Genomic DNA, 18356 nt, shown 5'->3' on the forward strand with positions numbered 1-18356 from the left:
GCGGGCTTTTCTTTTTGCCATAGCAACAGCGTCATTTCGATTCGCTACTGGATTTCTTGTTGCAGCTAAATATGGGGTTCTTGTGTTTAACATTATGCTTGGAGATTACTAGATTCGCTTAACACAGAACAGTACATTTTGTTTCTGGGATAGTTTTACATACTGTTACACATTCGAACCGGTCTATGATTCGAACCTGTTTGTATTTTATTAGTTTCAGGGGTTAATTCAAACCTCTGTCCAAGTGCGCATGCGCGCTAACGTCTGCGTCTGTCACAGCATGGATTTAGAGGAGGATGCTGCAAACGTAAACAATGTAAGTGTATTTAAATTGCTGTCACTTAATACTACTAGAAATATTGTTGCTTACGTGTTTTTATTCTGGAATGTGCGAGCTTTCGATATAAATTCTACATGAATGCTCTTAACTCGCTAATCGAGACAACCTTGTAGCTAGTAACACTGCATGGCAACAAGTGAGCTATGCTCAAAGTTAGCTCCAATGACTGTCCAGTGACTTGCTTGCACTCGACTATTCATTTATATACTCAAAATTAAACCGAAGGCACAAGCACAGACTTGCATAAACGTGGAAAGCTTTGTAGTCAACGGCTACGTTAATCACTTGCTAACTTTAGCTGTTTCAGGCTAAATAGTGGGTAGCAGACAGCATCACACACACAAAAAGTTTTAGTAGTGTAAATCACTTTAACGTTACTCCACTTAACTGATAAAGAATAATAAATTATGAATTCTGCCATATGTAAAATGATGGCCGAAGTAAACTCACACAGAGGCATTTGCATGATGCTTAGATAATTGTGTGTGTGTATATTCCTGATGCAGTGTGATAATCCAGGTAGATGAGAAATCTAATTGTTTTAGTAATAACACATTTGGTTGTAAGTCTCATAATAATGATAATGTCGAAATAAAATGAAAATATAAATCAGATTTATGACGAAATTAAACCAGTTGAAAAAATCAGTTGCAGTCCTTAAGCGCATGAAATAGTATACTAAGCTAACTAAATATAAAGATAATGGATAATAAATGTGCAGAAAAATATACAAGGTATACAGTGAAAATATGGTTATAAATTTGTGAGTATAATGAAAAAGATCAGAAATAAAAAGACATACTCTTAAATACACCAATTCCAATTAATAGGTATGTTTTTTTTTACCATTCCAGACCCCTGCAGAGGCTCCCTGCCAGCAGCATGGACAAAATGTGCTTTGTTCGGAGGCTGGCAGACCATACACAGATCCTGGCAACTCTGGAACATCATTTAGTAACACTCAGGATTTAAGTGTGCAACCACTGATAGACCGATCTGAGACTTTACAACTAGGTACAGAGAGCAGGTGTATTTATACAGTGGGCTCCAGAAATCTGAGATTCAAACTATTTTAAACCTGAAATTTAGAAATATTAGGATCTCCAAGAGCAAATCTATTTGTACAGATGGTCAGATGTTCTTCCAGTGAAGTGCAAGATGCTCTTTGGATCATCTCAAATCATACTGAACATAAACATGATCATCAGGGTTTCACACAAACTTGTCTAGTTTAAGCAGCTTGAGTGGTACAATAATTAAAGGGTTAACCAATTAATAAGACATTCTTGTATATTTTTCAGATAATCTTTTCACTCGGATGCTGACAAATTTGTAATGATTAAAAAAAAAAAATTATTTAGAAAAATACACATAAAAAAGCACTTCTCAGACGTCTGAACCTCAATGTACATTACTTCATGCCTTAGTGCAAGTTATCTACAAATATGTTTCTTTTAAATTTACATAATGGCATTTATCATCATTACATCAATTGATTTTCTTTTTCAGAGTTTCAAGATAGCCAGATGTCACCTGCACTTACCCTGTTTCCCTGCCTGGACAAATCTCCCCTTCTTTCTGACTCCACGTTTTTTCAGCATACAGATGCAGAATTTGTCCCTCTTCGGTACTGTTTGTTTAGTCATATTCATTAGGGGTGTGAATTACGATTACGCCAATTCGATTACGATTATCATGTCAACGATTTAATATCACGATGCATCACAATGTTGCATCCTCAATTTTCACTATTACTGCACATGGCTAGGTTTTCGTCAATAAATACAAGCAGTCCTTTTTTATTTTATATGCTCTAAGAAAGTACTTACTGAATATACGACTGGAGCATTTAGAACTAATAAAAACTAGTAAATAGGCTACTAAAAGCACATGGAACTGTCAAGTACTGTACTTAAGTTACAATAACATTCGCATACACATGCTCGCAAGCACACACGCTGGTACGTGCACACACACATAGACAAACTCGCACGCTGTAAATGTTAAAATAGTGGGTGTATTTTTTTATTAATCACTTTTGTATTTCTCCTCCTTCCACTATTACTGCATCGATGCAGAATTGTCCACATCTTGATGCAATGATTAATTTCAACACCCCTAATATTCATGCATGGTACTTTGGCCTATTCTTTCTTTCTTTACCTTTTTGTATTTTTTAGATAATATTTTCTCTATTGTATTTCTGTACACAGGGGATTTCCTGACCTCTCAGTTGTCTCTGAGAGATATCCCAGGATTTCACATGAAACACTAACTGATGCTTCCCACCTCCAACATACTATTTATGACCAGGCTACACTTTCCCAGCATCCTTTGGAGGTACCAGCAGCCCTGTCAGAGGGTGAAAAAAGCTGCTGTTCACTGTCCCAGCACAGCTTGTCACCTGGAGACCATTGCAAAGGACTTGAGGATCAAGGGAGTATTTCATTTGTTGCTGCGGACAAAATCAACAGACATATGGAAGGAGAGGAGCAGACCACTGCTCAGCAGCTTAATGAGGGAACGTCTGCTCGGCTCATATTAGAGTACAGAGAAGAGGATGTTATTGTGGCTGTTAGCAGCAGTAGTGCTGCTTCCTCTGCCTCAAATACCCAAAACACAGAAAAAAGCCAGTTAGATCCTTCCATGAATCTTCAAACAGGCCGAGAGCAGCCACAAGGAGGCTCACTGTCATCATCATCTTCATTTCAGAAGGTTACAGGCTCAGTTGTTGGATCAGATGTGTCAAATATTACTTTTCGTGAATCACAGATGCACCCATACCAAGCAACTGACCATGATCAGCTTCTGTCTGCAGGACAAAGAGGCTCAATCTCTGCACCAGCAAATAAGCATCATAGTGGGAACAAAAGTGGACTATGTGTCACACCAGCTGGTGAAGGTGTAATGCATGTACAAAGTTTGCAGAGAGCGCTCTGGAGCTCCGGTCATCTAACAGCAACAGATGGTTCATTCTTGAGCTCGCAGCCTGTGTCTCAGTCCACACCTGCAGTACTTCTCCTGAGACCCCCACCAGCATTGACCAACCTCTCACTTATACACTCCAAACAAGAGGCTGTTGCCTTTGTGGCTGCATCAGCACAAAGCAGTCATTCCAAAACTGGCTTAATGCCATCATTGGACCTAAGTGATCAACATTCTTCTCCCATCTACTCTGAAACAAAAGCTACAGCCTTTGCTGGACCTTCAGAGACATCACAAATGATGTCACATGTTCATCCTGTCTCAAACAAACAAGTCCCTCCACCTGTTTTAAATCCACCAGCCTCTGATACACTTCTCTCTGACACTCAGCCCTTTTACTCTGGTACAGAGAAGAAAGATCAGTTTCCTTGTTTGCCCCTTGGAAGAGTACAGTCTCTTCCCAGTCTGAACTACGTACAAAAAGTAGACGCCTGGAAAGCCAATCAAAGTTCTAGCAGGTCGTTTTATGATAATTTGGACCTGCAGGGGTTTGATGTTGTGTCGCCTAAGAAAAAAACACAGGATACAGTGTCTGAGGCACTTAAGCACATGCTTTCTCGAGACACACGTCAGGCATTTTGTGCTAATGCCAGCTACCAGGTGACTCAGCCACTGTCCTCCTCTCATTCTGGAAATGGCTCACCCCGTCGGGTGGATGTAGTTGGGCTGGGTGCATGTAGAGGACAAGCATCTGAGTCACCTGTCGATCGTTCACACTCTCACTCCTCCCTGAGCTCTGTGGTGACTTCTATTCAGAGAGACACTGGCACACACAGTCAGCAAGTTCCAGCTGCACAATCTGATGACATCATTCCAGCCAGCAAATCACTGGACAGTCGTTCATCCTTACTTTCAGGTGGAAGAGGCAAAGGAGGGAATAGTTCAGCTCCTCACATGGACAAAAGCTCCATCAAGATGTCTCCTTTCCTCAGTCTTGGTCGCTTCAGTGATGTGTCATCAAGCCTCAACATGAGTAGCACTCTCTCCAGCTCTCAAGGCAGTTGCCATGGCGAGCGGAGTATGCGGGCGTCAGTGGGTGCTGCCTCTTCTATAATGAGTCTTGAGGTAGATAATTATGCGCCCTACTGGACCTCCAGACCTGCGTCTCCTCCTCACATGAGGGAGCTCAACATTGAAGACAGAATCCCTGTAAGTTCACATAGTGCTCTAGAAGAACTAGTAGGATCTAGTTAAAGGAAATGGAAAATCTTTTTCTGTTGTATTTTCTAAATGCATCTTAATGATCTTATTGAGATTTATCCATGCGTCCAAGTAGGAGGAGCATTGAGGGCAGCATTTCTCAACCTTTTTAACTCTCAGGACCCCATTGTCAAAGTCAATATTCCAGAATCCCCTGTGGTAGATTATACCCTACGCACCAGACTTAAGTTTATCTGGGGAGTCTACAGTCTACACTAATTAATATTTATAATCTAGCACTGTGTCTACCGTCTACAACTGTGTTCGTTGATGTCTTGAACACTCTTGGGAAAAAGGTCTTTAGTGCTCCTCTAACTTGCAGCGCAGCAAAAACAAGACAGACCCCAGCAAATGCCCTTGAAATGCTTTAATCGGCTGGGAGAATCTCGCAAAGCAAAGAATGCATCAGTTTTTATTGAGATGCATAACAGAGATGCATAACAGTAATTTAATTTTAAAAAATGTTCCTCTAATATGATTGGTTCAATCTGTGCAAAACAAGCATCCACCTACTCCCTCTGTTACTGGCAAAGCAAATTTACATATCGAAATCGTCAAAAAAATCCTAGGGGTTAGTAGTTCATCCCTACGTCATGGGACTATTATATTTGGATACTGTCTAGCCAGCTTCTCAAAATTTCCACTGTTTTAACATATCAATCTTGGTAAATACTTTTTGTTCTCGAGTGTTAAAATGTTAGGCCTGTAGGAAAAAGAAATGTTAGTTAATTATGATTAGTTTAAAAAATCCATCACACCCCTAATATATGACTTAAGAAATATATCAGTTTGCATGAGTTGTCCATGTTTATAAAATCAAGGTTTTCCTGGTTTTTGAGGGGGTGAATTATTATTTTTTTAGCTGTTTTATTTTAATGCTTGTTTTGTCTTATTTCAAATAATTTTAAGTCGTCTTTAGGTGCCCTTAAAGAGATCCCTGATTGAGAACTGCTGGTTTAGTGTGATTTTTGTCATTTGGTTATCTACCCTTATAGATCAGCCTTTTAAAGTTATGATTCTGTTTTTATATCTCTATAGTTGTACCTCCTAAATTTGGGTATCGACCAATCACCTTCAACAATCCTGAATCCATTTACTCGACGAGGACCAATCAGAGAGCCTGAATTCTCTCCTACTGACTTATGTACCATCAAAGGCTCCATAGGAACACCAACTAAAAGCACACAGCCGTCTGAAGGTAAGCCAAAGACATCTGACATATTGTTCACTTGTTTTATTTACATACTGTTGCTGGCCATATTTGGTTATAACGCCGTATGTTTGTTTTCTATGTGTAAGTTGACAGTCTTCAGAAGGAGACCTTCTCCAGTTCTAGCCAGCTCTCAGCTGATTCCAGTGCTTCTGTCACACACCGCCAATCAGTGCATGAGCAAAGCCAGCCAGCCAGTGACAGAAGTGTAAAGTTGATATTCACAGAGGCTGATACTCAACCACTTCATTCAACATTACATCCTTCATCAAGCCTACTACAACAATCTGATGTTTCACAAAGTGAAGGTGGATCTGGCCTCCCAACCCAGCTCAGCCCCGAATCTGTGCCTCCTCCAGGTCCTAGAGAAATTGTAAGGAGTGATGATGACTCTTTAGTGGGCTCTGGCACACTGCATGAAATCAGGCGTTTGCTGGGCCGTGCAGAAAGCCTGGTTTCTGGTCGATCCTCTCTGTCTTCCTCCCCTGGCTCACACAGCCTCTCAGAGAGTGACACATCCCTTGTTTCACTAGGACGAAACACTCGAGGTTATCACGATGATACATCTCTGTCAGCTGGTGGGAACCTTTCTCTGCTGCTAACTCGCTCTTCATCAGATTCGGCTTTAAAAGGAAGCTTGTCGTCCTCCCAGGGGCCACAACAGACAACTATAGAGCCTGCTGCTCTCTCTTTGAGTAGAGAGGAAAGTCTGAAGTCACGTGACCTCTGTGTGACCCCAAGGCGGGCTGAACCTGAGGGCTGCAGTGCTGCTGACCCAGACAAGGCAAAGCCACCTACAGCCACATCTGTCATGCAGATAAATGTCCCTTCGATACCAGGGAACCTTCAGCAGAACCAGGACAAGACTGAGGATGTTGCGATTGGCTCCTCCGAGAATAGTTCGTCTCATGTCTCAGCTGAGGTTGGAAGTTTGAGTGACAGTGGCAGCGAGAGTTCATTGGCTGCCAGAGTGGCCAAGCTGCTGCAGAGTGAGTCACCTGTTTCTATGGTTACAAGCCGGCCAAGTACAGCTGACCCAGAAGATAGCCGTGCCCGAGGTAAACAAACTGATTTGTCAAACAGGATGTGTTGTATAGTCAAATACACGTTCACTATCAGTGGTTGTCACTGGTTTTTACATTGTGAAACATTTTGTCTGTTTCTTTAGAATGGATCCTGATGAAGGTTTCTGGCCGCCAGTGTGAAAGTTTAGAACTAAATGCAGAGGACAGGGAGAGAATTGAAGACATCAAAAGAGAACTTCTACTAAACACCAAATACACCAAGGTAACATCCATACGCCAACACAGTACACAGAAAGGTCTGCCGATTTAATTTCTTTGAATGTCAGCATTGATTAACTTGCTGTTGTAGCCAGTTCTATCAGATTAATAAAATATGCGTTAATAAATATGCACCATATTGGTTATCGGTATATTTTTAGGTATAGTTTTAATAATATTTTAAATAATTTTATTCAGTATTTGTAGATAGTGGATATTTAATTGTGCATGCTCTGTTTCTCTTGTTTTTGCACCATCTACCAGTCACTTAAAATTGACCTTTAAAATAATTTAATGACACTGTTAAATGTAATCTTTAGCACATCTCGAAATATCAGTTTTTCATTATGGACATTATGTTGTGATGCCTAAACATTTAAAACGATTGTTTGTTTGTTTTTTTGTTGGACAAAATAGATAATAATTAATATTATTATCTATTTTTTTTAAATAATTTCATATTATGGTCAATTAATTACTGATAACTATCGGCATCAACCAGAAATTTTACATTTGAGTCTGAAATAATACGAGTTTTGTTTCTGGTGCGGCAGACTGCATTATGGACAGTCCTGATAGAGAGTGTTTAAGGTAAAGCTGTTGTTTGCTCTCACGCTTGCAGTGTTTCTATTGACTCTCCCACTCAACGCTATCTACTTCCCACAGTCCTCCCCAACCCTAGCTCTCATCAGCAATAACACATCTTTGTTTTCGTTCTCTCACAGTGGAGCTCAGATTCTGAGGGCAGTGCTCAGTCGAGTGTTGGTCCTGGATCTCAGCTGACGAAGGGCTTTGTTGGACTGCGTAACATGGAGAATCATATCTCAGATCAGCTGCAGAAAGCTGGTCCAAAACCTTTGGACACCGTTCCAATTTACATGCCTTTGCAACAAGATCCAGGGGCCAAAGTTCACCAGATCACCCACAGAGAAAGGCTTAGCCATCAGCCTTTTACTTCTATTACTATAGCAACCAATCGCCGCACTCCATCTCCACAGTCACTGCCAAATTTCCCTATCACAGGTACTGCAGAATTGGATGATTTTGGTCCCGAGCATGAGACGTTAGAGCGAGAGATCCACTATAGAGGAGTAGATGCCAAAGTAGGAACACAACTGAGACACCAGCCAGTCATTATACCTAATGTATCTGACAGCAAGACACAGAGAGAAGGACAACATAGAGAAGAGAAGGAAAGAGAAGAAATGACTGATGACAAAGAGAACGCTGTTACGAATGATAACAAAAGTGTCCAAAGAATGCCTCAAATGGATTATACGGTCACACGCAGTAACCAGATATTTTCCAGTGGTGCGTCGGTCTCAACCTTTGGCTATAATTCCCACCTCTCTCACATGCATGTAACCTTATCACCCAAACATCCATCCAGTCGTGTGAAATACCACTCAAGCAGACTATCCAGTCAAAACACCAGTCAAGATGTCCCACTTCAAAGACATTCTAAGGTGTCAAGCATGACTGATGAACATCTGCAGTCCATTAGCCGAATCTCAACATCAAATCATGCCAGTTCCTATGAACACAGAGAGCCGGTTCAAGGCCAGAATGCAGGAACAGCCAGTGTACACTTACAGGCCAGATACTCACAAGCCTTTGTTCCCACTCAGAGGATGGCTGGGACATCCAGAACTCTCTCTGTCCAAGCAGCAAGTAAGACAACATTGATATAAGCTTTTCAGTGGCAGTTGAATATGCTGCTTATTCATGTTGGTAAATTAATGAGTTGAATTGTTTTTCTCCTATGTACACGTCCTGTAGATGTCCCTGCACTATTGCCATACAAACCTCATGGCAGCTCCGAGCTGTTCTATATCCCGCAGGCAGATGCAGAGCTTTCTCCTGGTCGCTCTGATACAACTGTAGAAAGCTCTCATCCAGGTACTGTATATCACACAGAACTGTACTCAGTTATTACATTACAGTATCCTACATAACTTTACCAGTGTATTGGCCAATTATACCAAAATGCTGCATTTAATAAAATTAAAATCCTCCTGGGAGCTGTCTGTGTAATAATGAGTTGGTATGAAATGAAAATTCACTAAATGCATGCTGTTGATCTTATTGTAAACTATTCTTTTGAATTCGCTTTAATTTTTATATTGTTGTTTTATTTCAGCATGTCAATTAAATGATTTTTAATAGTTTTAGTTAACAATAACAACACTGGTTTCAAATGTCGGATAAACCCTGCCCCTTTCTTATAACCAACTGCAACTTTGCATTTAGATCTGCCTCAATACTATATATTTTATAGGGGTGTGGCGAAATTTCGGCCGCCGAAATAGTTCGGCCGAAAATGGCATTATCGGTTACGGGCCGAAATAAAAAAAACAGCCGAAAACGTAAACCGAAAATGAATGTCACCCGCCCCTCCCATCCGTGCGCAAGCACTTAGGTTTCACTCACGTTCGAGCTGTTATCACACGACGCGTCTGCCTATCAAAGATTAAGCATGTCAGCGGTATGAGAACAAATAGAGACGTATCCAGCTGAACTACCCATTGCCAGAAGCGACAATCCCCTTGATTACTGGCGCGCAAACAAAGGCCGCTTTACATTGCTTGCGTGGATTGCATGCAGGTATTTATCTGCCCCTAAGCAGTGTTGCCAAGTCTGCGGTTTTCCCGCGGGATGTTTTTCCATGTCCGCGGGTTGAAGCGACCCCAATTATGTGATATTTAGACCCAGGAATGCGAATTTTAGCAGGCGACCCTGCCAAAATTCACATATTTTACCCCAAATGCCATTTTTCCCGGAGAACAGTGACAGACATTGAGAGACTATTCAGTGCAGCATCTCATGTTCTTAATGAGAACCATTCTGTGATTTTTGTGTGCAGTTATTCAGATAATTGTGGATCTTTTTTTGCACAATTGTTAAAAAAACTATTTTATTTGATGGAACATAAAACTTGAAGAATAATATTAGGCTTATTTGGTAATATTATTTATATTTATTGTTAAAAATATTTTAGGTTTTGTTATGTAACTTAAAGGGTTAGTTCACCCAAAAATGAAAATTCTGTCATTAATTACTTACCCTCATGTCGTTCGACACCCGTAAGACCTCTGTTCATCTTCAGAACACAAATGAAGATATTTTAGTTGAAATCTGATGGCTCTGAAAGGCCTCCATTGGCACAATGCACGGTACACTCTCAAGACCCTTAAAAGGTACTAAAGACGTCGTTACAAAGTCCACCTCACTACAGTGGTTCTACAATAACTTTATGGAGTGACGAGAATAGTTTTTGTGCGCAAAAAAACCCTAAATAACGACTTATATAGTGATGACGATTTCAAAACACGGCATCATGAAGCTTCGAAGCGTTTTGAATCAGTGAGTCGAATCATGATTCGGATCGCGTGTCAAACCGCCAAACTGCTGAAATTTGGTGATCCAAACTGCTGTCAGGCCGAATGGTTCTCATTGTGCAACCGTTCTAATCCGTGCCGATCCAGGCCAGATGGTACGGTTCTGGTTTCATTTTCCACTGTGGGGCTGATAACGGCCGCTCTTTGGAATGTCCGAGAATGGTTTGTAATCGCTGTAAACTGGAACCGTTCCTTACCATTCTAAGAACCTTTCAGCCCCGACAGTGGAAAATTGGCTTATACGACATTATTTCATGGACCACTAACGTTACAGTATATTATAAATATCCGAGCAACAGAGGAAATTACGAATTTTCCATATATTTTCCATAAATAACCTGCAATTGCATATATGGGTTGTTACTTGCTCCTCTACTGGCCCCTCCTCCCGAGTCTTGCAGATGGTTCATGCTCTCACCCAGTCCTGCATTATTCATGGTCTTTGTCTATGAGAAAGGCAATCCAGGAACACAAGCCTCATTTGATCCACATGCCAAACCCTTCTGGGGCCCTCTGCTTCAGTGCTTTTTGAGGATCTGTTTGCCCTCTGTCTGATCCAGCTCTCTCCTTCTCTCTCGCTCCCTTTGCAGGTTCTGACGATGCTGTCCCTCCACACTTTAATCCAGACGTTTTAGGCTCTAGAGAGCTAGAAGACAACACAATTACACCAAAACACAAGGAAGGCATCTACAGTAAGAGGGCCAATATGAACCGAGGTAAGATGCACATCAGTGTTTCTAATAGCTGTGCAATATTTGCTGAATTTAAAAGAATAGTTCACTCAAAGAATTTAAATTGTCATCATTCACTCACCCACATATGACATTTTTGTAATATAATATATTTTAGATATATTATTTTTAAATGCATTTTTATTTAGCCATTGTGTTTTCCCAGACGCAAGGTCATTATACTAGTTTCACAACCCCAGTCTTTCTTGTGAGAGTGCTAAGATGGAGATGGAGATATATTAGTTATATTTTTTCTGCCTTAAAATTAAAGCATAGTGGCTGTCAAGCTCAGAAAAGAACAAGAAACAAACCGTAAAGGTGGTCTATCCAACTCGAGCACAATATCTCAAGTCTTCTGAAGCCATACAAGCAGAATTTATTTGTATGAACTACATTTATGGTCAGGTTTTTTGCTCTTTTGTTGAAGTTGACAACCTCTCGAAATGCTTCAAAATGTGTAAGGGACCATTTACACATGTTTTTGCAGTTAAAAACTGAGACTTGAGACATGTTTTTAAAAAGTTGAACTTCTTTCAACTTGAGCACAGCGTTTTTAGAGCACTGTCATGCGCGAGACACTGCAATGCAGTGCAATGGTCGAACACTCCTGTCTAACTTGTGTTTACATGCCAACAATGGAAAAGTAGCGCAGTGGAAAACGTTCTGTGTGAATGGATTTTTATGTTCCAAGGAAGACAAAAGTCATATAGATGTAAAATGAAATGGTGAATAAATGATGACATAATTTTTGATGTTTGAGGTGAACTATTCCTTTTTTATTAATTTTTTTTTGCTTTGGACTGTTGCTATTACATGTAAGACATCAATATATAAGCATCTTTGTCTATCCTACTGTCAGTTTCAGGTGTGTCTGGAATTGCTGACCAAAATGAAAGGACTGCTCCTGAAGTATCTTATGTCTCTAAGAAGAACACTGTTAGTATAAATGAACAGTATAAAGATGAGGAAGAACATTTTGTCCCTCTTCACATGGAGGCAGACTACAGTACCGATGATGTGCATTTTCACAGCAGCTCCATGCAGGAGCCTAAATTGCCACGAGAAACAGTCCATTTACCTTCTCAGCCAATCAGAAAGTCCTACAGGGGGAACAGGAAAAGGCAGGATAGAACACCTCACGATGTTAACATGGAGATTAGTAGTTCTCTGGATCAGCTGTGGCGTCGCTTCAGTGAAAAATGGAGCATGGAGGAGACACGACTCACCAATGAGGGAGAGATGTCTCTGCTTGATAGATTGGAGCGTCTGTCTCGTCTCATTCACAATACCACTCCAACTGACCCAACTATACTACAACCAGACAGCAGGAATGGAAACCATGACAGGAGGAGTGATCGAGAGGATGAGACCACAGAGGGAGGAGAGCAAAGAGAAAGAGTTCAGTTTGAAGCGGCTCCACAACAAGCATGGCCCGAGCATGAAGAGAGTCAAGAGAGAGTGCATCGCTGTCCTGCAGAGAGAGATGAGTCTGCGAGTGTGTCAATGGAGACGAGCAGTAGCCTGTCCACCGTTGACACAGAGCGACTGCTACGAGCTTTTGGACCGCACCGGGTCACCAGTAAAGGACTGAAAAGCAGTGACAGCATGCTTAAACTTAACAACACCGTCAATATGCAGAAGACAGGCCGAAGGAAACCCAGTACTAAACATGTGTCTGTTGCTACCAATGATGTGAGCACGGAGGACTCCACAGTAAGCCTATGCTTGATTGAATTTTTCATACAGACTTTTCATTTTCTCGTTCAACGATAATCAGCAAATTAAAAAGAACGATGCTATTAGTTTTTTTTATATTGTTAAAAACGTCTTAGTATTTTTAGTATTTTTCAGCCTTTTGACCATATTAAATATAAATGAACGTTTTTCTATATTCTTACCTTTATAAAAAAAAAAATTTAAAGTCTTTTGTTCAAATAAACAATAATTTCCGCAGTCTCATTTTAAAGTCTCATTTGCCCACCAAGGGGCCATTCACACAGAACGCATTTTTGCTCTTAAAAACATGAGACGCAGAAAAAAAGAAGAAAAAAAAACGCACAAATGTATCACGGGTGTACAATATATTGGAAAAATTCTGGTGTGAACTACAGGAGGAACATTGACTGCATTTTTGACTCAGAGACCTCATTCTTTCCTTATTAGTTAGCTAATCTTTTGTTGTTTGTCCAGGTTTCTGCTGACTCGTCATCTTCAAGCACTTTTCCCCATCATTCTCAAAGAGGTGTCTCCCACAGCCTCAATTACAAACGGTCAAAGGTCAAACTGCTCAGCAAAGGTGTACAGGCAGGTCAGTCACACAACAACGGAACCTGTGTAAATTCGACTAATTTCAACAAAAATATGTAATGTGGGATATGTACGCTTTTTTGCAGGTGATTTGGAAATTGTGATAAACGCCACGCGCAGACACACTCGGGACGTAGGAACCATCTTTCCCTCCCCAGGTGCTTTAAAAAATGTCCATTCACCAAACACGTTTGGCAGAGGCATTCAGAGTGGCGTTCACATCCCCACTGCTTCCACAGCTAAACCCAAACAAAGCCAGACAGCTCTGAAGAGAGACACCGGAAACAAGAGTGTCCGGACCCGTTACCCAAACGGTGCATATTACACGTTCACAGATAAGGGCATTTTTCTGCAACTGATATGATTCCTTTCGTCTTACTGTTTTATATATCACATTCTCTTAAAGGTGTGTCATGGTTTGTCTCAGCGGATGAGCTGAAGTGTGATGGTCGCAAGGAAAACCAGCCACAGAGTGAATCAGCACCTTGCCTAAGCCAAGCATGGTTTGAGCCTTACAGTAAAATCCGGCCCTGGAGAGAACCGACCAGAGAACCTCTTAGAGAAAGACAGAACCAACAAGAGCATGAGAGGCCAACGGAGTCTAGAACCGCTATCGAGGCAGATATCAGCGACAAACCCTCCGCTCTTGTACGCCTTTCACTACAGGTGTGACAAACAACTGATTTATTTACCCACCAAAGTGTAGTTTTAAGCTTTATATACACCAAGTCTTTAAAAGTTATCAGTTATCATTTTAAAGGCACAATATGTAAGATTTTTGGATTAAAAAATCCAAAAACCATTAGAAAATTTTTATATATTTGTTGACTTGTATAATTACATTATCCTAGCTGTTTCCAAGAATGTTTAAATCCAGAGAAAAAAGCAATTTTAACCAGGACACAGCCTGTGTCTGTGTGTCGCCTATCAGTGACGTCATACCTGCCTTACCCTCGATTTTTGTAGAAACCATGGAAACACCAAAGATGCTTTAATATATGTTTTATTAAGACAGGTGAGCAACTTTTTGGATCGATTCATAGACAGAAAACGAATCGTTATATAGCTCAACACATTTAGTATTATTGTTTGAATCTCGTTTTTTTTATTTTCCGCGAGTATCATGTTTTTACCATGCCTCAGAGAAAAAAACTATTTTGTCAAGTAGCTTACATAGCATAATCAGACGCAGCTTTATTTTGAGCCATTTTTTTAGTCTGCTTCATACTACAGTAACGTTAATAATATCCTCCATGAACATGATTTCTGCCCGAGTACCGTCCTGATTCTTTTGAGGTGAAGACGACAATTCCCAGGATTCTGCGCTCAATCTGTGTCATCAAGCTACGCATTTGTTTTAGGCGACCTCTAGCGGCGAAAAACTACATATTGTTTCTTTAAAGGTGAACTATGTAAAATTTTTGCTGTAAAATATCCAAAAATCACTAGGCCAGTGTTATATAGTTTGTTCTGTTGAGTACTGACAATATCCCAAATGTTTCCAACTATTTATTAATCGTGAGAAATTGCTATTTTAACCAAGGAACCGGGACGTGTGAGCTATGCGTTTGAGGGTTTTATTTAGAAGAAACGCTGTACTCTCACTGCAGTGTGAACAAGTGTCATAGCAGCCGCCGAGCGAACGTCATAGCTTCCTTTTCAACACACTCAGATATATCTAATACGATAAACAGAGTTGCGTTACCTCATATACTCATGACTGGAAAAGAGGAAGTGGCGCCGGCGACCGTGTCATAATAAAAGTCCCGTCGGCGACTATGCCATAATAACAGTCCCGCTCTTCAATCGCTCCTGCGGCCTTGCTCAGCTCCACAACACTCGGTCCTGCTCTGCTTCATATTACAGTAATGTTAATAATCGCATCTATGAACATGATTTCTGCCCGAGTCCTATCCTGATTTTTTCCCACCAGCTGTGAGGTGAAGACCACATGTCCCAAGATTCTGCGCTCAAACGTGGCGTCATCAAACTACGCCTTTGTTTTGAACAGGCGACCTCTAGTGGACGGAAAAGTTACATAGTGTAGCTTTAAGTCTTTGAGAATAGCAGTCCTCACCTATACAACTATAAGAATAACAGGAACCGTATTCTTGGAATCACTTTTAGAACCATATTTTTCCAGCTGATGAACGATAAAAACAAATTGACAGTCAATCAGAATTCACTTGACTTTAATGAGCTTCAGCATTTAAAGCGGTTTACGGCTAGCCTGACAAGCCAGACCCACATCAAGATGTTGGGTCTGGGAACTCACCATTGGCAGGGCTCAATCCAAGGGGCGGGATAAACGGTTGTAGGATACAACCAACCAGAGCAACGAAGAAGGTGAAGCGGAGCTAGTTGATAGATTCTACTTTTTCCGTATCCGGTCGGCAAAACTCCGAACACATCTTCCTTTCTTAAGAATGACTTCAGTGCTGTTCTTTGTTCTTTTCTCAAAGAAAAGCTTAACGCCGAGTCTTCCAGAGTCGTGGCCAAAGCCGATTTGAAAGACCGCTGTTTGCCAGCTTCTTTCTTTTCAAGTAGCACGCAGAACCGCTGCAACTCTGCCGTCATTATGTTAAGTCCGCCCACCGACTCTATACACAATGTGATTGGCTTGACCAGAGTTTGGTTTTTCCAGCTCACAAGCCAACGGAGAGTTGCTAGACTACCCTGGCTGCAAATTATATTTGCTGCCACTAGTGTGCGTCTAGATTTCAAGGCTAATTTACGGCTTTATTAATAAACAGAACATTATTGTGTGTTGGTGTGGACTCTAATATGGTTATCATTATCTACCTTATTTTGCAACACTGACGTAAGCTATTTTCTGTGAATGTGTAAGATTTCAGATTCATTAGCCGCTACATTTAAATAACTAGAAGAATAACAAGTGCAGTAAATAACAGTAAAACTATTTGTGCTACAAACCAGTGAGTTTATGATTACTATAGTAAAATTATATGATAAATACCAGTTTGCAATATCATGCAGGATGCAGCATAACAAACTGTTTTTGTACTGACATTCTATAGACTGATATATAGAAGACGTTATAGTTATAATTCTAAATGTGAATGGGCCTTTACTTTGATTTGGAGCTTGGACCTTATTAGCTAGTGTTCATTTTGGACTCTGGCTGTGTGGTTTTAGAGAGTACATTGATGTTGATTGTTGAATTTAGCATAACATCAAACATTTGCATTGATGGTTTTCCTACAGGAAGCTCTGGCACTCCATCGGCCGGAGTTTGTGTCTCGTTCACGGGAGCGAATGAAGCGTCTGGGGTTGCTGGTTGAGGAGAGGAGGTTACAGGCAATCTTCAGCAGAGAGAGAGAAGAGCTCTTCAACTGCCCTGGACCATTACGTCCACTCAGACCAGGTGACCTTATACCCTAAGATAACTTAGGTATTACTTTGGTAAGACTACTGACTACTTAGTAGTCAGCTCCGTATATATTTTACAAGCTTGGTACAGCTCACATCAAGATATAAACTAAAACATGCCTCTTTCACCAGCGCCAGTACCCCATAGACGAGTCGTTCCAAGAAGAGAGATGGTCCAAAGATCCAAAGAGTAAGTATCCAGTATCACCCAGACTATTTTCAAACCAACTAGATAGTTTACGCGGTGGTAACAGACAGAGCACATAATACCAACCTAAATGTGCAAATAGTTTCAAAGAGAGACGCTGTGCATTAAATGTGCATTTAACTGATTTAAACAGGATTCCATGACTTTTTATGTTTTATTTGCAAGTTATCTTGTGCCTTCTACATGCTTTCAGTTGGGTAGAGAGGAAATCACACAGTCAGAGAATAGACAGGACAGACAGATTCATGAGGTAATTTTGTGTGTGTGTGTGTGTGTGTGTGTGTGTGTGTGTGTGTGTGTGTGTGTGTGTGTGTGTGTGTGTGTGTGTGTGTGTGTGTGTGTGTGTGTGTGTGTGTGTGTGTGTGTGTGTGTGTGTGTGTGTGTGTGTGTGTGTGTGTGTGTGTGTGTGTGTGTGTGTGTGTGTGTGTGTGTGTGTGTGTGTGTGTGTGTGTGTGTGTGTGTGTGTGTGTGTGTGTGTGTGTGTGTGTCTATTCTTTATGTGGAATACCTGATGTGATTTAAGTTAGGCCCAGTCAGAGGCATGTATACCTCCAGTCTAGTTCAACATTTTATGTGGATTTTATTGACGTTGGCTTTCAGGTAATTATGCATTTTAGTTGTCAAATAAATGTGTATTCCTTTAAGGAAATACGCTCAACTTCCTGAGGTCCAGAAGAGAAAGGAAGAGGAAAGGAGACGGGCAGAGTACTGCTCATACCGCCTTAACGCTCAACTCTTTAACAAGGTATACATCGGCTGTTCTGGACAGCAGTTAGTTTTTAACTACACCATTGTTTTTAAATCAATTTTGTTTCAAGAATTTCAGGAATACACATGACCGGTTTGATTAACAACTCTAATGCTTTCTTCTGCAGAAAGTCACCAATCGTGTGCTGGGAAAGAGAGCACCTTGGCAGTGAGGTCCACTAAAATATACTCAATTTAAAAAAGCCTTACTGTTCTGTGAATGTCATAGGTTTTTTATATGGGGTGATTTTTATTTTATAATGTTTGTGTACATTCTGATTTTAGGTATAATATTTTATTTAAAATAACTGTGAATGTGTATTATTTATGGAGTTGCAGTGTTGGATTGTTTGATTATGATTTTATATAATAATTGCAAAATTAATTTTTATTGTGTCTCTTAGCTAAGTTTAGTCATATTTTTTATGAAGCAAATAAACAGCTATTTGTAAGAGCTTGTGTGTGTGTGCTTTTTATGTGGCTCGTCAACAAGAAAAAAAGCTTGTTTTCAGTTTCTGATTAGAGTAATGCATAACATTCAAAAAGAGAATGAGGCC

The 18356-nt window shown here is 40.5% G+C and overlaps 1 protein-coding gene across 1 annotated transcript; it reads left to right on the forward strand.

Moving 5' to 3' along the window:
• Window positions 1-256: 256 nt before the first annotated feature.
• Window positions 257-18249, forward strand: alms1 (ALMS1 centrosome and basal body associated protein). Its single transcript, XM_079842640.1, has 19 exons — window positions 257-316; window positions 1195-1354; window positions 1850-1967; window positions 2554-4474; window positions 5564-5723; window positions 5825-6793; window positions 6904-7022; window positions 7744-8689; window positions 8798-8917; window positions 11007-11132; window positions 12007-12860; window positions 13338-13455; window positions 13541-13768; window positions 13861-14120; window positions 16680-16839; window positions 16977-17034; window positions 17246-17302; window positions 17698-17797; window positions 17928-18249. Exons 1-19 carry the CDS (start codon window positions 281-283, stop codon window positions 17970-17972), a joined length of 6555 nt encoding a protein of 2184 aa, XP_079698766.1. The 5' UTR covers window positions 257-280; the 3' UTR covers window positions 17973-18249.
• The last annotated feature ends 107 nt before the right edge of the window (window positions 18250-18356 follow it).

This window comes from Gobio gobio (genome assembly GCF_949357685.1).
Source record: "Gobio gobio genome assembly, chromosome: 18".
In the NCBI taxonomy this organism is placed as follows: Eukaryota; Metazoa; Chordata; class Actinopteri; order Cypriniformes; family Gobionidae; genus Gobio; species Gobio gobio.